Raw genomic sequence first — 23298 nt, forward strand, 5'->3', positions numbered from 1 at the left:
ATCGTCTTTCTCTTTTTAAAGCCACCAGTGACAAGATTTGTGATTTCAGAAAGGCATATGAACAATTGACAGAGATGTATTAGTTAATTGAGCCTTCAAACGTTTCCATTTTAACCTTGATCAGCTGAAAACTGAAGGTACATAAAGGAATGTATGTTTTACATTAAAAATCAATTAAGAAGGCTTAACTGTATAATACTAGTATATAATAATATATTGCAGTTCACATTTGGACGAGATTCATACATATAGACGTTATATAACATTTTAATAAGTTGGGCCATTATATAAGGAAATATTTATCTTTATTATATTGCATTCTTAATGCATCAAGTATTTGTAAATAAATTTAATAAACATATATTTATAAAGTTGAAAGGAAAAGTTTAGAGACCCTTTCAGGCAGACAGACTGCATCACAAAAAATATTTGTGCTTTTGCATTAAAATAAATGTGTATGTTTATTGTTATTTGAATTTATAATGTAGACAAAATATACACAAGGTGGAAAGCAATTACCTCACCCTTTAAATAATAATCCCTTTCTTTAGTTGATAATAAGTACTTGAAAGTCATTCAGAGGTAATATTTCATATATTTTTTTAAAGGAATCAGTTTATTGGTTTGGTTTTTTGCCCAAGGAAATTTTATTTTATGATCTACATTTTAAAAATTGATTTGTTTTTTATAAGCAAGATTGATAATAAAATTTCCCCAAAGGGCAGAGATCAAGCATTGTTAATATACAAACATATTACATGTAAAAAGGATCACTCTTAAAAGTGCAGTCATATTGTATTGTAAGTTATGAAATATCATGTAGTATTGTGATCGATGGAATGTGAAAAATCATCTAGTATTGTGATCAATGGAATGTGCATTTGATATAAGATTTAAATGTTTGACTTGGGAAGGAAAAAAACAGCCCCTTTTCATTCAGTATGCATAGCTTTCTGTGTGATTGAAAAAAAATTGAATTTGAAGTTCATTAAGTGGATGTAAAAAATAATTGATCAAATTTTTAACTTGCTGTATGCAGAAATGAATGGGAAATTTTTATGGCAAGACTGTTTTTAAAACCACCTTGTACGTCTTTTCCTATGCTGTCTACACAGTGGGTTAAATGGAAAGTGTTTTGATACATGTAGATTCACACATAGGATTATAATGTTTCTTGTACTGAGCTTCCCTTACTGAAACTAAGTCAGGGGTTCAAATTAGCTTCATAAAATGGAAATATCCAGTCACATAGTAGGAAGGTGCTTTGGGTACCAAATTTCCAGTCACATGGTAAGAAGGTGCTATGGGTACCAAATTTCCAGTCACATGGTAAGAAGGTGCTATGGGTACCAAATTTCCAGTCACATGGTAAGAAGGTGCTATGGGTACCAAATTTCCAGTCACATGGTAAGAAGGTGCTATGGGTACTAAATTTCCAGTCACATGGTAGGAAGGTGCTTTGGGTACCAAATTTCCATGCACATAGTAGGACTGCTATGGGTACCAAATTTCCAGTCACATGGTAAAAAGGTGCTATGGGTACCAAACTTCCAGTCACATTGTAAATTAACGTCCTTATACTTCCTCTCTAGGCAGTGTATTTTGCCTTTCCTCATAAGCTACGGATGTAAAGCCAGCAACAATAGATCAAGCAATAAATTAGTAGTAGCACATTCTATCCTAAAGTCGGGAAGTAATAATTTGTGATGGTTTGTAATACCAGTTATATACCATTGTTTCACCTTTCACTCAGTGTTTACAAGTTTAAAGGAAGTAATTAAAGATGACTTGCGCAACCTAGATTTTACACCTAAGATAATAGGTAGAATTAAATTTATTTTCTGCTGCCCTGGTAATTAGAAAACAAAATTGAAATAGTGAGAAATGAGTGTTGGCCATTGGTGTAGAAAAAGCGAGAAATTTGGAGGAAGCTCTCTGTGACGAGCAACATTTTCTGTGCAAAATTAAGCAAGGGGTGTTCTTCATTCATACTATTTCGAAAATTCCGGAAACGTTGAGTACCCTTAAAAAATGCAATTTTTCTATCAAAAAAGCTGCGTCACCATATGTGTTTTACAGTTTTATTCACACCCAAAGGTGTTGATAATTCAGAATGTGACAGTTTTATCAACGGATCTTTTATAGTGAAAACGCAGGACCCAAAAAGGCTACCTGATAATTGTCGCCTATGTAAATAATTACTTATTTTAACCACATGTGCTTCACTTATTGCAATTCTTGAACAAAACATAATTGTTCCATCAGGGAAATTGACAAGTTACAGTATATACTGTATCAATAATTGTTTACATTATATTAAAGGATAGTTTGAGTGGAGATAGTCAACAGTTTACATTTATGCTACTTTGTCTTCAGTTTAATCAAGAGAAATTACTTTATGATATTCAAGCAAGTGCTTTCTTAACACGAATAATTTAGTCCCTCCCAATAATCGATCTGTCCTACTTTAGCCATCATAGCGTCATAGTAGCGTCCATTTTGCTGAACTAGTAAAGATTATTGTTTATGGGCCAGCTGAAGCCCACCGCTGCGTTGAAGACCCATTGGTGGCCTTCGGCAGTTTTCTGCTCTTTGGTTGGGTTGTTGTCTCTTTAACTCTTTCCCCGTTTCCATTCTCTATTCTATCATAATGTAGCAGAATTTTTTTTGTTGATGCTTTCTCTTTCAAATAACCTGGAGAAAGAATGGATATAAAGTTCTTAAAGAACATTATTTCTTGTCTTTTCACCTTTTTTCCATTTGGTCATGGTCTTATTTGTTTCTCTCTGACTTTGGTATCTTTCCTCTTTTTTATTATTTTTTTGCATTTTAGAATTTTTTTTAGAAAATCTCCCTTGTGTCTATTGCAGACATCTGGTTTTAATATTGGGCATTGGTAACAAAATAAAGCAGCTGGCAGCTTCAGTAAACCTCAGATCTATAATTTCTAATTACCAAGTACATTTATATATGTACAACCTATTTATACAAATTGTTACAGAAAGAAATATCTTGTTACTGAGTTAAATACATGTATATCCACTTGTGGAGTTTAAAAAATCTGTGTCTAGTTGATTCAAAATCAAATGAAATATGATATTCAAATGAAAGCTTTGAATCCAAAATTTGATAAACTCTGTTATTTTCCCTGTTAGATTCCTTTGGCGGATATATTAATATATAGACCTTTGTTCATTTTAGAAAGTCACTTGGGAGGCATTTGAAATGCAGAATGCATTGTTCTGCGAGTCATTTGAAAAGCAGATTGCATTGTTCTTGTACAAACAGAAACACACATGTGCCTGGAGTTATTTATATACTTTCTTATTATGACATGGTAGTTTTATTTCAATAAGATTCATCATCTTGAATTGTGTTGATATTGCCAGACATAACATATTATACTAAATGTAATAGACAGGTTTAGATAGAACATTTATTAAATGAAATGTGTAGTTTTACAAGGTATATCTTTTCAATATGTATGCAAACATATGTTGCGTTATCTGTGAAATTACAGGGAAGTGTGAGTGAAAATTAAACCTCGTATTAACCTTCCAGAAACATAACATCTGTAGAAAGTACAAAGTGCATTGGATAAACCTCCTTGCTTCCTTGTGAAAAAGTTACGTTTTGTTGTTGAATCATAAAAGTATCTATTTCTGTATTTAATTTGAAATCAAATGATGTCGTGATATTTTGATCCCCAGTAACATAGTTACATATTTGATTTGTCATGGTGTGTGATTTGGCTTATATTGTTGTTAGTGTTATTTAAAAAAAAAAAACCAAATATTCACTAATTTAGGAAGAAAGTTTATAATGTTTGTATTTTGTAAAATTAAAAGTTAATTGAATACAAATAAATTTAGAATTTTACGAAATACTTACATATAAACTGTTTTCCTAAGAATTAAAAGTTATCTTTTTTCAAAAAAGCACTAATAAAAAAGTAAGTCAAATTACACACCATGACAGATTTGATAAACATTGGTAAAAGTCACAAACAATGGTTTGTACTGTCGATTCATTATATATCAACAAAGTACAAAGTTTCACAAGGTTCGCATGCAGACTGACAAAATCATGAAATCTAATATCCACTAAAATACAATGTGTTATCAATCCATGAAAACTGGTACCCATGAAAAAGAAAGAATGAATTCAATGTAATACCAGAATAAGAGTATTCATATTTATTAGAACTCCGTATGTGTATCAACAATATTTATATCTTTTATCTTTTTATTTCCAGGTAACAGACATGCAGTATGAATGGAGGTGAGGCTGCCTCGTTGGCTTGGCAGTTTGAAAACTTCACCAAGGCAGGCACGTGTAAATCCGTATTATCTACATTCCATGACCTCTGTGATGCAGCAGGACTGAAACATGACACGCACGCCAACTTTTATCGTAGACTGAAATCTAAGATAAACTTCTGGAAGGCTCAGAATATCTGGGTTAAACTTGACAAGCATGCTTCCAGGAAGGAATATCGTAGGGGAGAAGCCTGTGCTAATACAAATGTAAGTCGATGATGCTAAAAATGGATAGAAACTAGTTTGGATTTATTCCTGCAAGAATAGATTTATCTCTGATTTGAAATGGCTTTTGTTTAAAGAAAACTTTGCCATTTTTTTTAATGACAAATTGGTTAAATTAAATTAATTATTAAATTGATTGTAATGAAATACCAGTCAAATAAAATCATATACCTAATATGTGATATAAAACTTGTTTAGTCTCCTCTTACGTTACATCAAAACACAGTGAGAACTTGTAGAAAAAGATATGAGAAACAAAGAAGACTTTCTTCACACAACCCATGAGATTACTGTCTACATCATTATTTTTTATATGCCCGTTTACGGGTCGTATTATGGTATACCGTTGTCCGTCTGTCTGTCCGTCTTCAACATGTCGGACATTAATTCAAAAACCATTAAACCAATTTGCATAAAACTTTGGTGAATTGTTTATATCTATTGACGTGCGCTCCCTTTCGTTTTTTATAAATTTTAGATTTTACGTTTCCGAGTTGTGGGGTTTTATTCATTAAAAGTTATTCATTAAAAAAAGGGTGATTTTCCAGTTTTCGGACAATAACTCAAGAATGCTTTCACCAACTTGCAAGAAATTGTGGTGAATTGTTTATATCTATTGACATGAGCTCCCTTTCGATTTTTATATATTTTAGATTTTACGTTTCCGAGTTACAGGGTTTTATTCATAATAAAAGGGGGATTTTCCAGTTTTCAGACAAAAAATCAAAAATGCTTTCACCAGTTCGTATGAAACTTTGGTGAATTGTTTATATCTATTGATGTAAGCTCCGTTTAGAATTTTATAAATATTACATTTTACATTTCTGAGTTATGGGGTTTTATTCATTAAAAAAGGGGTGATTTTCCAGTTTTCAGACAATAACTCAAAAATGCTGTCAGCAATTCTCATGAAACTTTGGTGAATTGTTTATACCTATTGATGTAAGCTCCCTTTACATTTTCATAAATTTCTAATATGACATTGAGAATTAATTGAACTTTATTTGTTTATAGGCTGACAACAGATTTACTATTTGTGTTGCGCAACACCACAGTGTATTGCAAAACAGCAAGAAATCTTTAATTGAATATAAATTCAATTCATATAACTAATTTCAAGTTCTTTGACTACATTTATTCAGAAACCTATAATATGTCAAATATTTAATACAATCCAAATTCAGACCTGTATCAAGCTTGAATATTGTGTCCATTTATGCCCCAACTGTTCAGGGTTGGACCTCTGCGGGCGTATCCAGCTGCACTCAGCGAAGCAGTTTATTTCTGATTAATGCAATGTGCTTTAAATTCCTGTTTAAAGTGAACTCTGAAATATTTACTCTATCACTATATGATCACTATGTAACTCTCAGTTTTTATCCCCCCAATTGATGGAGGTTTAGCAAACATTCAAAATTTTGTCTACATTGAAAAAATGTGCAATGTATTTAACAAAAGACATTTGTTAGAAGTATTTTAAATATTTTAGAAAAAAAAAAGATTGATTAAATAATGATATTTTAAAGAAAATTAAATTTCTTTTCTTGTGCAGGTGTTGGTAATAGGTGCTGGACCATGTGGACTGAGGACTGCTATAGAATTAGTATTACTTGGAGCTAGGGTTGTAGTGGTAGAAAAAAGAGACAGTTTCTCACGAAACAATGTACTCCATCTCTGGCCATTCCTTATCACTGATCTCAAAAATCTTGGGGCCAAAAAGTTTTTTGGAAAATTTTGTGCTGGTGCCATAGACCACATCAGTAAGTAATAATTTGTTTGGTTACTTAATTGGTATTCTTGTATCTGAGATTCAAGATTCTTCTGTGTTAATGTTGGAAAAATCGTTAGAACAGTGTAAATTGATCTTACTAATTATACCACTGTAAAAAGATATTTATACTTGATTTTGCAGGGATTTTTATATTAAAACTGAGTGAATTGATACTTTGGAAGTCATTTATTCCTAATCACAAAATGTTTGAATGTTTAACTTGTCTCTCCAACAATACCTTCATTATTTAAAAAAAAAAAAAGTAATGCGCCTGTCATATTTTCATGATATGGTGTTAAAATAAAAACTTTCATTGTTATCTTTTCATGAATTTGTAGGCATCAGACAGTTACAATGTATACTCATGAAGGTTGCCCTCCTCCTGGGAGTAGAGATCCATGTCAATACCTCATTTGATGGCTTGATAGAGCCACCTACAGAGCAATCTCACAGTAAGTATAGGTTGCGTTCCTCCTTGGAGTAGAGATCCATGTCAATACCTCATTTGATGGCTTGATAGAGCCACCTACAGAGCAATCTCACAGTAAGTATAGGTTGCGTTCCTCCTTGGAGTAGATATCCATGTCAATACCTCATTTGATGGAATGATAGAGCCATCGACAGATCAATCTCACAGTAAGTATAGATTGCCCTCCTCCTTGGAGTAGAGATCCATGTCAGTACCTCATTTGATGGCTTGATAGAGCCACCCACAGATCAATCTCACAGTAAGTATAGGTTGCCTTCCTCCTTGGAGTAGAGATTTATGTCAATACCTCATTTGATGGCTTGATAGAGCCACCCACAGATCAATCTCACAGTAAGTATAGGTAGCCTAGGCCTCCTCCTTGGAGTAGAGATCCATGTCAATACCTCATTTGATGGCTTGATAGAGCCACCTACAGAGCAAACTCACAGTAAGTATAGGTTGCCCTCCTCCTTGGTGTAGAGATTTATGTCAATACCTCATTTGATGGAATGATAGAGCCACCCACAGATCAATCTCACAGTGAGTATAGGTTGCCCTCCTCCTTGGTGTAGAGATCCATGTCAATACCTCATTTGATGGTTTGATAGAGCCACCCACAGATCAATCTCACAGTGAGTATAGGTTGCCCTCCTCCTTGGTGTAGATATTCATGTCAATACCTCATTTGATGGCTTGATAGTGCCACCCACAGACCAATCTCACAGTAAGTAAAGAGTATATATACATATGTTGTACATCAACATATTTATTGAGGTATTTAAGTTCCAAAACTTTGAAAACACTATAGGGTTTTCAAATTTTTAGTCCCCTACCGACGAAGTCGACGGGGACTTTATATTTGCACTCCGTCTGTCTGTTTGTCTGTCCGTCCGTCAGTCCGGCAAATCAGCTTTCCACATTTTTTATCTTCGTGCTTGAAGATATTTTTTTGAATTTTGGTATATTGTTTTATCATGACAAGTTACAGATCAAGTTCAAATTTTGTTCCGGTCTGATAATTTTGTGCAGAGTTATGGTCCTTGGACTTGGAAAATTCACTTAAATAATCAGTTTTCCACACTTTTTGTCTTCATGTTTGAAGATATTGACTTGATATTTGTTATATAGTTTACACCATGACAAGTTATAGATCAACTTAGCATATTGTTCCAGTACAATGAGGTTTTAACTGGTAGGGAACTATGTGTAGCCATGCAATACTCTCAGAATGCTTGTTGAAATTGTGATGTCAAGAAAAGCAAAAAATTATATTTTACAAGATGGCAGTATTAGAATCTGTTTCCCTAGAGTTTTAGATGATATATGTAGACCAATATGCCTTTCCTGTAATACCAATAAAAATGTTTGGAACAATTATCATCTGAGGACAATTAAACAATAAATTGAGGATAAAGAAAATAAGCAATCAGTAGAGAATTAGAGCAAGAGGGTTTCCATGGAACATAGTGTTGGGAATCAACTGAAAAATAAAAAAATTATAACCAATTAAACAGATTAATCGAACAGCATGCTCCATGGAAAATGATATTTATTCATATTATAATTAACTACTGTCCTCAGTGCAGAAAAAAACTATTGGTAATAATATTGAGGTTTGTCAGTACAGTCTTTGAGATAAGAAATATTAATGAAAGGAATATTGATGTACACATAGACTTCACTCTTTCTTTGAGTAGAGACTTTTCATTGATGTCTTGGTTGAATCACCGATGGAACAATCAGTCAGTGTGAATATACATAGTAAAACGGAAATGACGCTACTAATAAATAGTAGAGTAATTCTCTTCTGAAGGATAAAGATCTGTGTCAAGTCTGTGTTGTTACAAGCCTAATTGAATGCCCTATAGATCATTTTCATGATCTATTAGCTATTTTATATTGAATCAATTGTATAGGATAGAAATTAGTTCTATTGCACTGAATATCCTTTGATATCAATATAACTTTTAATCCTGTTAAACCCAGTTAGTGTTTTGATTCAGATTCAATCACTTGGGAAGAAACTGGTACACTAATAAACATATAATAATTAGTTGATAGGATTACATCTAATATTGATTGAATGATAATTGAAGTGACCAGCATAACCTGGTCAGTAATTTCTTCTTTCACCTTAGATCAATCATTGTCCAGGTTATTAGTTATGTTATTGACCTCTAGGATCTTCTACTTGGTATAGCTTACACTGAAGGGTGATCTATCCAGAGTTTGATGACATTACAATAGTTATTGATTGGATTTAACGGTTGTAAGGTTTATTCCATTGATGCTGATTTAATGTGCATAATCTGCTTATATACATGCAATTTTTTTTATTTTCAGTTTTTCAAAATGATGAATAAAATGACATATTTATTTCATGAATCATGATGTGAAAAAAAAATCATTAAAATTGCATATTTGTGAAAATGTAGTAATGATCAAGCAAAAAGAACTTCAAAAAGAATTTTAGAAAGGTATTTAAAGTGAATTCAACAAAATTCATTTGATAGAAGAAAAACCATAAAAAATATACTAGTTATCAACAAATCAAAATTAAGGATAGTTATATAAATGTACTGGTAAGGTGTAATTAAGTAGAGTTCGATTGGTGGTGGATCTGATGAAAAAATGCATTATAAAAAACCCATGTACTTTTTTGTTTAACAGCTGTAAGATATCAGTGCTGCCGATGATGCACATTTTATCAGACTACTGCAAATTATTGTGATGTTTTTATTAATGTGAATAAAGCGACTGGGTTAGTATTGCAATAATTGGAACTTGCATTCTGATGTATGATGTACATACTTATGTATGCAGATATTCATGAAATCGCAATGATAAAGCTTGTATTTTTGTCCATTCTTCAAAAATCGCAATAATAAATGCACGCAATAATTTCGGAATTTACAGTGTGTAAATGTCATTCAAAACTATAAACTTATTAAATACACTAACTTCTGTCAGACATTTTCAGTATGAATATGAAACACTTATTTTCTTCTCAACTTCTATCAAAAATATAGCTTGATTTGACTTTTAAATTTTAATATGAAATATATATATGAAAAGAAGTGGATGTTAATCTGTATGGCAAAATATATAAGAAATAACAAGAATTTGAAAATTTGTTTGAAATTGAAATTAATTGTGATTGATTGATTGATTGTTGGAGTTTAACACCACTTTTAGCACTCTTATATTTCATGGCTGCTAGTGTTTATATGTGGAGAAAGTGTGAGAACTCGGGGAGAACCAAGGAACTTCAGCAGGAAAAATGGAAATCATAGTCAATAAGATCGGGGTTGAATGCACTTAGCCATGAGCAGGGCTTGAACTCGCAACCTCAAAGTTGATCAGGCTAGTGATCACTGTAAATTAAATACTTTGACCACTTGACCACCGAGGCTCCCAACAATAGATATAAGAAGATGTGGTATGAGTGCCAATGAGACAACTCTCCATCCAAGTCAAAATTTATAAAAGTAAACCATTATAGGTCAAAGTACGGTCTTCAACACAGAGCCTTGGCTCAAACCGAACAGCAAGCTATAAAGGGCCCCAAAAATTACTAGTGTAAAACTATTCAAACGGGCCCCAACAAACATTGATAAATGTAAGGGTTGCTGGGAAAATGTTTTTAATGCATAACCTATGAAAATTACAGAGGAGTAATGAAATATTTAGCCAAAATATATGAGAACAAAACTTTATGAATGTTACATTTTTTTCCTTTTAATTGAATATACATGTATTTGAAATATAATGATTGTATTTACAGAAACAGGATGGAGGGCTAAAATTACACCAGAAGATAGTCCTGTCGCTGAGTTTGAATTTGATGTGTTAATTGGAGCTGATGGCAAAAGAAATACACTGCAGGGTAAGTTTACTTTTAGCTTTCTCCAAATAATGATCATATTACTGTGAATTCATTACTATTCGTTGGATACCAATTATTGTTGATTTGGTAGGTATTAGTGAACCACAAATTTAAATGTCAAATTTACTATGGGCTTATAAGTAAACTTTGTCTAAAACCACGAAATCTAAAATCTACAAACTTACAATTTTTCCTCAATCTACAAAAATTGTATCCACAGTACTTTTCACTGATATTAATTGTATCATTAATTATAAGAAAAGAAGTAATAAATATTAAAGAACCTCATAATCTTAAATACATGACAAAAACCCTATAGTTTAATTATACCCACGCTTTAAAAAAGTGTGGGTATACTGTTTTACCTCTGTCTGTCCGTCCATCCATCCATCCGTCCGTCCGTCCCATGAATATTTTTCGTCGCATCTTTCTCAGGAACTACACTACAAGGATTTCTGAAATTTGGTTTCAGGGTTTATATAAGTCAGCTATACTGTGTGATGCGTTTTCAGATTCATCACTCAACAACTTCCTGTTTACCGTCAAGTATTTGGGCGAGGGTATCATCAGTGAGCAGTAGCATCTAGAAATGTATTGTTGAAATGACATCTGGTGCAATAAAATGGGTACTATTAATGTTGTAACTATATACAAGGATAACCTCCGGTATAATAAGCTTTATAGAGAAGGTTAGGCCACAGAAGTCAGTTAAAGCTATATTAATGCATCAAAATGTTGATATTTAGAAAGTGGTGTTAAAGTTCCATAATCAATCGGATTTCTCTTATAAGTCAATTGAAATATAAAAAACTAATAACTTTTGTTTTTTTATCAGGATTCAAGAGGAAAGAATTTCGAGGAAAACTTGCCATAGCCATCACAGCCAATTTCATTAACCGTAATTCACAACAAGAGGCCCGTGTGGAGGAAATCAGTGGTGTAGCATTTATATTTAACCAAAAATTCTTCAAAGATCTAAATGAAAAGACTGGAATTGATCTGGAAAATATTGTTTATTATAAAGATGACACTCATTATTTTGTTATGACAGCTAAAAAATCTAGTCTTCTGGATAAAGGAGTTCTTTTGCAGGTTTGTAACACTCTGTAGTTGGTAGTAGTGGTGGGGTGTAAAAAAAAATGAGCAGATGTGGTATGATTGCCAAGTAGACAACTATTTACCAGAGTTCTAATGACAAAGATAAAAGCAATTATAGGTCAATGTATAGCCTTCTACAATAAAAAAAAAATCCATACCTCATAGCAAGCTTTAAAAGGCTCCAAAGTGGCAAATGTAAAACAATTCAAACAATAAACTAATGGCCTTTTTATTTACAATACAATAAACAAAATACAAATATGATATACAGCAACAAATGGCAACCACAGAAGTACAGGCTCCTGTTGCCTATTGTATTATCAAAACAATTCAGATCATTTCAAATGTGCATTTAACAAAAGTTAGTGACAACGAAAACTGCTTAACCATAAATTTTATGAATGTGTCCATTATTCTTATATATCATTGGTTGGCAATGAACAAATACTTATTCATTTTGTGAAAACTACCATCTTTATTATTTATAAAAGCAGATAAGATTTTTTTTTTCCCTTTCCATGTTAATGTCACAGGAAACAAAGTATCAAACAACAGCTACCACTAAGATGTTGTGCTACATAAATATTCATTATGTTATTGTACTTCTTTTGGATCACATAGAAACTAAAGGAGAAGGGCCAGAAGGCCTTAGTTTAAGCCCTAAAATTCAGTTGTGTAATATCATATTTGAATGTCTATATTTACTATCTCAAATATGCAAATTAAGATAGATTATATGTTTTTTCTGTCAACTGTAATTTATTTGGTGTTGGGCTTTTTGAAATTCATTTAAAATAGATAGTTTGTTGTTAGATTATATCCCTATTATTTATCTGTGTCCTTTTGTCATGGCATTATTTATCTGTGTCCTTTTGTCATGGCATTATTTATCTGTGTCCTTTTCTCATGCTATTATTTACCTGTGTCACGTTGTCATGGCCTTGTTTGTCTGTGTCTGTTTCTCGTGCCATCATTTACTTGTCACTTTGTCATGTCTTATTTACCTGTGTCTCTTTGTCATGCCAATATTTACCTGTGTCACTTTGTCATGGCATTATTTACCTGTGTCATTTTGTCATGGCATTATTTACCTGTGTCACTTTGTCATGGCATTATTTACCTGTGTCATTTTGTCATGGCATTATTTACCTGTGTCACATTATGGTGTTCTGTGTTGTAGGATCACCCAGACACAGCCACACTGTTATCACAGCAGAACGTATGTAAAGACAAATTACTGAACTATGCCAAAGAGGCTGCTGATTTCTCCACCAATCAACTTCTTCCTCATTTAGACTATGCCATTAACCATTATGGGCAACCAGATGTCGCCATGTTTGACTTCACATCCATGTTTGCTGCAGTTAATGCTTGCAGGGCTGTTAAAAGAAATGGTCATACATTACTCAGTTGTCTTGTGGGAGATAGCTTGTTAGAGGTTTGTATATGTTGAAAACTTAATTTATATTTGTATCTTAGTACTATACATCCATTTAACTAGATGTGAGATATAGCGTGAACCACTGCAAAGAGAACCAATCAAGCTTAGGCTGTTTTCTAAACTCTGGTAGTTTATTATTATCATTGAATAATGAAAATAAAGTGCACACAACTTTTCATGTGATAGATTGAAATTTAATTAAGTGATTTCACAATGGTTCAACATTCACCAAGAAAGGTAAACAGTCATTTTCCCAAATAGATATTTTTACAGGGTTAACTCTGCAAAACTTGAATTCTGAAATTTATAAGGAACAGAAGAAAATTGTCTCTACAAAATGGAATACATCTTAACTATTGCATATGCATCAATTATAAAAACGTATTCACTTTAAGTTTGACCTAAACATCAGTCTGTTTTTAAATGTATTTACATTTTACACACATAGTGAACAGTTTACTATTTCTTTTTCAGCCTTTCTGGCCTACAGGTTCAGGTTGCGCCCGAGGTTTTCTGGGAGGATTTGATGCAGCATGGATGGTAAAGAACTGGGCTTCTGGGAAGATGACACCATTACAAGTCATTGCAGAGAGAGAAAGTATTTACCAAGTGTTATCTCAGACTACTCCGGAAAATCTTAACAAAAATTACACTGAGTATGGCTTAGATCCCAATACAAGGTAAATTATTATATTAATTGTCAAAAATAATTTACCTTCGATCCCAATACAAGGTAAATTATTATAGAAAATGTCAAAAATAATTTACCTTCGATCCCAATCCAAGGTAAATTATTATGGAAAATGTCAAAAATTATTTACCTTAGATTCCAATACAAGGTAAATTGTTATAGAAAATGTCAAAAATAATTTACTGTAGATTCCAATACAAGGTAAATTATTATAGAAAAATGTCGAAAATAATTTACTGTAGATTCCAATACAAGGTAAATTATTATAGAAAATGTCAAAAATAATTTACCTTAGATCCCAATCAGGGTAAATTATTATAGAAAATGTCAAAAATAATTTACAGTAGATCCCAATACAAGGTAAATTATTATGGAAAATGTCAAAAATTATTTACCTTAGATCCCAATACAAGGTAAATTATTATAGAAAATGTCAAAAATAATTTATGCAATTATGCTACTTGTCTAAACAGTAACAATGAATAAGTAAATTATTATTCAAAACTTTTATTGATTTACCTTCATCAGGAATGCTCAAAGCCGAATATTTGAAGGCCAAGAAAGTTGAAGAGCTATACCATCAAAAATGGCATAAAAAAATAGCCAAATCCATCTAAGGTCAAGTTTGCCTGAGGGAGTTGAAACCTTTGTCTCTTTATGATTTCAAAATTTATGAATGGACAATTTTAGAAAGGTTTATAATAAATCATGTCAGTACCTAAGTACTGACTACTGAGCTAATGATACCCTCAGGGACTGATATACAAATATCAACAAAAAAGACTGTGATTAGAACTTTGATCAAAATACAAGGTAAAAATAATTCTTTGACAAAGTCATCTACATGAAATGTCTTATGAAAAAAACCAGTTTTAATTAATCTGAAACTCAAAACTATATGTGTACTTCTCCACCTTGTAGACATTTTCTGGTGTAAATTTTGAGATTGAAATTTTCTTAAAATACCTTTATAGCAATAAAAAATGTATAAAGGATGTTCCATTAAAATATACATTGTACATGTAGAAGGCACATTGAAAAAATAGGGTAACCTATAGAATCAATTTTACAGACCTGCATCCATTAACATAATATTTCACTCCTAGCCATAGTTGCCAATTCAAGTTGCCTCCCATGTGTAGCATGTCTGTTTATATGGAACAGCCCTTAAGCTAAAAAAAACACCTGATAAACTAGAGTTCCAAGGAAAATAGATATAGTATTCATGCATGAATGTTTTCCAGAATTTATGGATTTCTGTATTTGAACGTTCTGTCCATATGTATATATTCCATTAAGCAGTTTTAAAACAATATTCTTCATTTAGATATTCCAATATGAACATGAGGACAGTGTTACCACAACAAGTAAGGCATTTATATGACACAGGAGATGGTACATACAGTGATGAAATTATAGAGGTACCTGCTAAACGACCAAGGAATGGTGAGAATTTATTCATTGAATTTGAAAACTTTTAGACATGTTACTGTAAGTTCAGAAATTATTTAATTTTTTTTAAGAATGGACAATATAGCGAGATTGATCAGAATGTGAGTTCTTAGATTGTGATGCTCTCACCCAGTCACATTATTAGCATTAATAAAAATACTTGCAATAATTTCTGAATTTTCAGTCTTGTCCATGTACAATGTACAAAATATCCACTGAAATATTTAGTCCCATTACTGTATTGAAACTTTTGAAGGAATTGCTGAATTGACAGGAATAGCAAAAATGATTAGAAACTGTAATGAAAATGGATTGATTTATTTTATGTCATCTATGAATATTAGATTTACCCTCATCACATGTTGGAAAAGATAAGAGATTTCACAAGGCAGTCTGTTATAGTTAACCAAACAGGCCGACTTTGCTTTATACTATGCATTGATGCATTTTAAGTCATGGATAAACTCATTGAAGCAAATCATTATATGAAATTTCTATGGTTTCTAGGAAAAAAAAGAGAAACAAATCATCAGACATTTCCTTCTGATTAGATCGCTTCGATGGTTTCATGGTAGGTTGTTAATCTTGAATGCAAGAGGTTGTGCGTTGGAACCCTTGCCGAGTCAAACCTAAGACTTTAAAATTGGTATTTGCTGCTTTTTTGCTGCTCTTCAACTAAGCAATGCAAATTGAGGAGTAAGAGCAAAGACCAGTGGGCTTAGAATCAGAATAATGTGTTTTGGTAGGGTGACATGGCTTCCTTGAGAATGTCACATTGTGAAAGAGCACATTAAAAACAAAGCTCAGTGTGTTTGTCCAGTACAAAACAGGGTTAGTATTTATATTATACATCCTGAATATGCATTTAATCTGCCATCCATCATCATCATCATCCTTTTGATTTGATTAGAACTAATGGGATTTTTTCTAGTTTTTTGCAAACAGTAAAAAATCAGCATTGAAATCTAAACAAGATTTTTTTCCACATTGATTGATTAATTGTTTTCGTTTTAGATGAGTATATTGACAGTTATTCCCTATTACGCTGGTGTCAGAGAGTATTGAACAATGGGTCGTATCGAAATGTACACGTAATAGATCTGACAGCATCCTGGAGGAGTGGACTGGCTCTTTGTGCTCTTATACATTACTTTAAACCTGATCTCATGTAAGTGGAAGTAAATGGAATACTGCAGATTCTCTTATTTTCGTGGATTTAGAAAAAAATGTTTTTTCGTTGATGTTTAATTTTGTGGTTTTGCCAAAGTCTGCATAGAAGGAAAGACTTGCAAGTTAAGCTTATAGAAAATTTAAAGGAAAGACTTGCAAGTTAAGCTTATAGAAAATTTGTACTTTGTTGAACATTTTAATTTGTGGTTCACTTATACCAACAAAATCCATGAAAATTGGTATCCCGTGAATAATAATGGATCCTTAGTATGGCTTACACAAACCAAATAAAGAGGAAAAATGTGTTAAAGTGAACTGCATAGCATAACAAATAGAGTCAACACCTTGAAAGTGTTAAATCACTAAACACATGATTAAACAAAATTATTTATATCTTATATATGAAAATAAAGGAGATGTAGTATGATTGCAAATGAGACAACTATCCATAACTATCGATTGACAAAGATGTGTATATTTGTGTCAAACTGTTTGAGGTACCATTGAGGCCAAACGTACAAATAGCAAAATGCATTAAATAGAGTAGGAACATAAATACAAAAAAGGTGTAATAGATCAAAATAAATAAGCAGAAAGAAAATGTAAACAGAAAAATGTCCACGAGACATCAAACCAACAACAACAGGTAAAGGTCAACTGTCAACTGAGATATTTTCTTACCAGTTGTCTGGAATATTAAGGGCTGTTCCAGTATGAAACACATGGGACATGAGAGACACTTTTTTTAAGACCCTGACCACCCATAAATATAAATTTTCATTTTACTTATAATTCATACAAAATTCCAAAGAAAATGGAACCACCCACAATTAATTAATTTGAGTGCCTCCCATCCTCAATGTGTTTCGATCTGGAACAGCCCTAACCAGTGTTATACATTTGTTAATGAAAGAAAAAAGCATACTTTGATTTATATTAATATATTTTCAGAGATTTCCAATCATTATTATCTAACGAACCAGTCCAGAATAACCAGTTAGCATTCACCGTGGCAGAATCTTCACTAGGTATAAAGCCTATGATGACACCGCAGGAGATGATGAACTGTTCCCTTCCTGACAAACTCACCATGGTCTCGTTTCTGTCTCAGTTCTATCATAAATTCAAGAAGGAAAGACTTGCAAATGGTATGAATTGTAAATTGCTGTACATGCAGTCTTCACGATAACTTTTAAATCTACAGGACCGGAGCTTAATTTTTGGAAAATTTTAGTTAGATTCTATTGGCATGTGAAGCTGATTTTTACAGGCCTGAAGGCAATTTTGCAAGCCTGGGCTGCTGGGCCTGTGGCTAAGCGTGAAGAGTGCATGTAACATGTATTATGATTACAGCTTTTAGAATTTAATAGGATAATTAATTCTGGTCTTTGACAAACTTAATCTTTGTGAAATTACTCAGTTAAATGACGAAGCAGTATATAACTGGCATAAATTTAAATTCATTGATTTTAATTATTGAATTATTAACTATGTCTTAATAATAAAACATAGTAATAAAAGCATTGCACTAATTTCTGAATGTGTTGTACTTTTGGTTATGTTCATCTTGGGCCTTGGTGACATAAGGGTCTAAGGACTTTATCTACAGTAATTGCCCCTCTGTCAACACTGAGGTTGTGAGTTTGAATCCTTCAAGTGGCAGACGCAATCGACTCCTGTCTTAATTTTCTAGGATTCTTACTTGAAACAACCTATATTAAAGGTTAATTTTGAATGGTGTATACATTGTTATTAGGTATGTGGTATAAATGTGCCAAGAAGAAATAAAAATTATAAAATATGTCGTGCAAATTGATTATGTCTTTATTTGTATTTTATAAATATAATTTTAGCTGAATCTTCCAGTACTGTGTTGTTGAGAGATGAGCCACAGAAATCCCACAAATCTCCTTTAAGTAGACTGTCAATACTTCAAAAACTTAGAAATAGTGCCAAATTCAGATCTAAAAAGGTAGTGTATATACAGAGATAGTGCCAAATTCAGATCTAAAAAGGTAGTGTATATACAGAGAATGTGTTTAAAGAAAATTTTGTATGATGTGTATGTTTCATAGAATTCAGCTATCTAAATGGCATAAAAGCAAAGTGGGACTTAAAATGTAATAATCCAAGTAAATAAAAAAAGTAAAAAATATTATTACAACAGTGCTGAATGCATAGGTTTTTTTATTTAGATATAAAAGATTATTTTAAATGGTTTCCTGTACATATATATTGTTTTTCTTGTTTTTCAAGTTGCAGATAAAAAAAATTTGAAGTGAATTTTTTTTAGGGACTTTATAGTGTATTTCATAGTTACAAGGTTTGTGAATTAATAACATGTAATCTTATTCCAGAGAAAAGATAAAGATGAAGATAAAGTCATTGAATCTTCTCTGTCCAAACGAAAACATAAATCTCCAGAGGTAAGGGGTCATTCCTTAATTGAATCACTCTAAAAGCAGACAATTTTTATTTGGATTTATTTTAATAGGAAAACAGGTGTTTAAGATTATTAATAAATTTGATTTATTTTGATATTTTTCATGAGTAATAAAATTGAGAATGGAAATGGGGAATGTGTCAAAGAGACAACAACCCGACCATAGAGCAGACAACAGCCGACACTAAACCACAAACAAATTATTGGCACACCTTACAATGCTGTAAATCATTTCAAAAGAAAAATGTTTTTTTTTCATCCGCTTCGAACCAAATTTTTATACACTGTATAATAATAAAAGATTGATTTACATACAAGTACAAGGTTCACTTTTGGCCAAATATGGCTTTGAATTTCATCTTTATCATAAAATATTCGAAGGGCTGTAATTTGGTTCAAAATAGATCTATTTCAAAAGCCTTAATGCGAGGTAAACAATTTGTTTTCATAAGAATACATTATAGGCTCCAAAGTAATCACATTTTGGATATATTGTCAAAATATGATGATTTTATGCATTTTTCAGAGCTAAAATTTAGCTTGCGGAAAATCTTGGACACTTCATATGATTCTGTAAGCAAAAGGTGCTAATAATCATATTCAATCTCTTAGACACAAAGCGTTTCTGGATCTGGCGTTGCAGCCAAAGTAAATTAGGCTAAAAAATTATAAATTATGGAATAATAGGACCAAAACCGACATTACAACACAACACCTAATTAATGGGTCATTAGATTGTAGTTTATAATGTGATGTGCCAAAATGTTAATTTTGTATCGGCAGTTATCAGTCAGGGGCATTACTTAAACAAGTAACTTTTAAAATTACCTATACAAGTAATGTTGAAAACGAGGCTATTTTAAATATTACTTATATAAGTAACTTTTCTAAATATTATTTTTATAGGTGTCCAAATATACAGATTTTACTAGCTTTAACAAATTTTCACAAGTCATCTGGTTATTTTTCCCATGTAATATAAAATCTAATCCTTCTGAAACACTAATTGCCTTTCTGACGCACTAATCTTTCATATCCACGCTTTTGGGTCAAAGATTGGTCTCTAGGGACTATTAAAATATCATTTTCCTTGAAAATCTTGAAGGTAGACCGATATAAATAGATATAAACCTGTGATTTTATTAAGACTTGAAGTTATTTATAATTTGTAACCCAAAACAATTACATTTGTTCCTAAAATAAGTGTTATTACTAATTCTTTCAAAGATGTATAAAATAACTTATTCAAGTAATATTTTTGTCATTATTTTTAAAGTAACCCTTTATCTCTATACTCCTCTCAAATTTAATAAATTCTTAATTTTATGATATAAAATGATGTAAAAATTCATGGAAACTACATTTAGTCCATGCTTCTATTGAAAATTAAAATAACTCTATTGAGTAATTTTATAATTTTTAAAAACAAAAATTACCTATATAAGTAACCCCAAAAAATAACTTGTTTAAGTAACGCTCCTGACTGGTTATGTCAGAACTATTTCTATGTGAAATTTGAAGTATTTTGGACTGATTAAAAAAACATTTAAATATTAGGGGTAATTTTAACCCTTCATTTGTACTCCGTTGTCATGGGGATACAAACATTTATATCGCTTAAGAAAAACAAGTCATTATATTTTTCAGCATTTTGAGAAGACAGAAGTAGAGTTAACGAAATATAACAAACTGCCAATGGAGGAGATTGCTAATAAACTTGACATGAATCAGAAGTTCAAGGACATCAGTAATCAAAATAAGATTGACATTGAAGGCAATGTCAAGGTCAGTGCCATGGCAGAGATTCTGGCCTCCAAGTTCCAGAGTCAATCAGAACAAGCTGTAAACCAAACACCTGTCAAGAAACTGGTAAGTTTTTAATTTTTAAGGGGTTTAAGGGATTCCATCCATTACTGTATGGAAGAGTTCAATAAAGAAAGGCACAGCCATGCAAAAGATAGTCAGAATCACTGGTAACCTTTTCAAATGCTATAAAAGTTTTTATGTTATAAGGAACCAGGTTGCGGTTTTGATGATTAACAGGCACTGTAAACTTTTAAAAAGGGGCAGAAGATACGAAATAGAGAATAAAAAATCATTAAATTGGAAGAGAGATCAGCAAAATCATGGCAAAAATGACTGAGCAACACAAACCCTAACAAAACTGGAGGTACAAATAGTGTTTCTCATTGCTTTAAGAATTCTTCAAGTGAAATAAATTTGCTTTAGCTGTCATGTTTTGTTTATATGTAATTTCAAAAAAAAATAATAAAATATATTTCAACAGAAGACACCAGGTGTTTTATTGGCAGCACAACCAGTGAGTGAAACCTGTTACTTCTGTAAGAAACGTGTCTACCTAATGGAGAGGATGAGTGCAGAGGGTCTGTTTTTCCACCGAGGATGTCTCAAATGTGATTACTGTGACGTTGGATTACGCCTGAATAATTATAGTGCTGATAAACTGCCCACTGGGGATGGTAATTATTCTTTATGACCTCTATATTTGTAAATTTTATTGAGTATGTAATGCAATCACAGTTTTTTTTTACATATACAAAGGTTTGATGAAATTAGATTAATTATGTGCATAATTTTTGTCTTTTGAAGGAATTGTTTCTTTCACTTAAACATTATAATAAATATAAGAAGATGTGGTATGATTACCATTTAGACAACTTCCAGAAGAGACCAGATGACAAGGATGCAAAAAATAATAGGTCATCATTTGCCTTCAACAATGAGCAAAATCCATACTGTATGTTAAGTTATTAAAGCCCCAGCATGAGAAAATGTGAAAACAATTTAAAAATTATTTTTATTTTTTACAGTGAAGTTCTTCTGCTTCCGGCATTCCAGATTAGAAATGAGATTTTCGAAATTTAAAAGAAAAAGAGGTTACAATGAAGAAGAGGAACAGATTAAGGTAACTCATTTACAGATTTTCTTAGAGATGAGTCTTTTAAACATTTATTACTATGTGAAGGATACAAATGGTTTATTATGATCAAGTGACTTTTGTAGTCAACCACAAGAAGGTTTATGGAGAGGAATGTTTAATTTTCTGTCTTGAAGGTCAATGTCATAGACATTTCAATTTGACATTACACCTTGGAACAATAAACAATGAAGAATTTTAATGTTTTGAGGTACATTTCTTAGAATTTACCATAAAAAAATCAGTTCATATTGAGAATTTGTATTAAATTGAAGACAAAAAAAAGAGCAAAGAAACAAACAAAATAATCAACCAAAAACAAACTCAAACTGTCTTTAGAGCAATTTTTGTTATGGAAGTTGGAACCTAAATACACATATTAGGAAAAATGTAGTTGAATAAGAATTCATAAAAATGTATGTGAAAAATCATTTTAGCATTGATGCATTGCCTGCTGGACAGATACCCTCTCCCATTAATAGTCAACTGAACTAGTAATCATATATGTCACATTTATCATGTTCAAAGTGCTTTTCTTGACTTGCTTTTATCAGGAGTAATGAATGCTGTGAGTCCAGTGAACTTACAATTTGTAACAAATACCAAATATACCTTATATTATTACAGGAAAATATTCCAAAGGTTGTCATTGATGCTGGTCCATCACCAAAACCTGAGAGGAGAACATCTCCCAAGAAAATTCCATGTAAGTAACAGAATGTGTTCATGACAGAAAATTTGATTTGTTGATGTGGATATTAATTAAATCAACCAAAATTAAAGACACACATTTGTACTGATTTCAAAAAAAAAAGTATTCTCATAGTCAAAAGGTATCTTTTTGGATTATATTTGTTTTAATGAACTGCAATGAATAAAAGTATTTCAAAACGAAAATATGAAAAAAATTGTCTATACCCTGAAAATGATTCTCCTTCCACAGTGTCAGAATTCAGAGTTAATAAATGTATTGAGAGAGAGAGGGAGAAAGTTGTTGAAGAAAAGAGATAGAAAGGTGTGGACATAGATAGTATCTTCAAAAACGAAGAGATACTAGTGAATTAAGTCCCATAAATGAAGGCAAAAGTAGTTTACTGCTGTTCAAATCTCACAAATCAATAAAAAAGACAAATCAAGGCAACAAACAATAACTAAGAGATTCTCATGAACTAAAGGAGTGTGGGAATGTCGACAGGGTAGGCGTCTCTTGCTGTGCATACATCACCTTTGCATCTACAGGGTAAGGGTCTCCTGCTATGCATTCATCACCCTCCATGCGAATCCCCACTCAGTCAAAATGACATGATCAGGAAAAGGACACAAATGGTAGATGACCATAATATGGTATATGATTTACTTTTGAGCCCCACTTGCAGAGTAGATGACCATAATATG

At 32.0% G+C, this 23298-nt stretch overlaps 1 protein-coding gene across 9 annotated transcripts in view; it reads left to right on the forward strand.

Annotated features, from left to right (window-relative positions):
* LOC127724286 (protein-methionine sulfoxide oxidase mical3b-like) overlaps positions 1-23298 on the forward strand; it is a 58312-nt gene that overhangs the window by 12141 nt on the left and 22873 nt on the right. For all 9 annotated transcript variants that reach the window (XM_052231210.1, XM_052231213.1, XM_052231216.1 and 6 more), the window contains exons 2-17: positions 4256-4526; positions 6097-6304; positions 6654-6767; positions 10569-10670; positions 11506-11762; positions 12949-13206; positions 13684-13889; positions 15228-15346; positions 16367-16520; positions 17474-17670; positions 18376-18494; positions 18880-18948; positions 20613-20834; positions 21253-21445; positions 21797-21891; positions 22531-22609. In XM_052231210.1, coding sequence (XP_052087170.1) covers positions 4272-4526; positions 6097-6304; positions 6654-6767; positions 10569-10670; positions 11506-11762; positions 12949-13206; positions 13684-13889; positions 15228-15346; positions 16367-16520; positions 17474-17670; positions 18376-18494; positions 18880-18948; positions 20613-20834; positions 21253-21445; positions 21797-21891; positions 22531-22609 — 2647 coding nt within the window. In that variant the 5' untranslated portion in view covers positions 4256-4271. The remainder of the gene's footprint in view (positions 1-4255; positions 4527-6096; positions 6305-6653; positions 6768-10568; positions 10671-11505; positions 11763-12948; positions 13207-13683; positions 13890-15227; positions 15347-16366; positions 16521-17473; positions 17671-18375; positions 18495-18879; positions 18949-20612; positions 20835-21252; positions 21446-21796; positions 21892-22530; positions 22610-23298) is intronic.

This window comes from Mytilus californianus, unplaced genomic scaffold (genome assembly GCF_021869535.1).
Source record: "Mytilus californianus isolate M0D057914Y unplaced genomic scaffold, xbMytCali1.0.p SCAF_14, whole genome shotgun sequence".
Classification (NCBI taxonomy): Eukaryota; Metazoa; Mollusca; class Bivalvia; order Mytilida; family Mytilidae; genus Mytilus; species Mytilus californianus.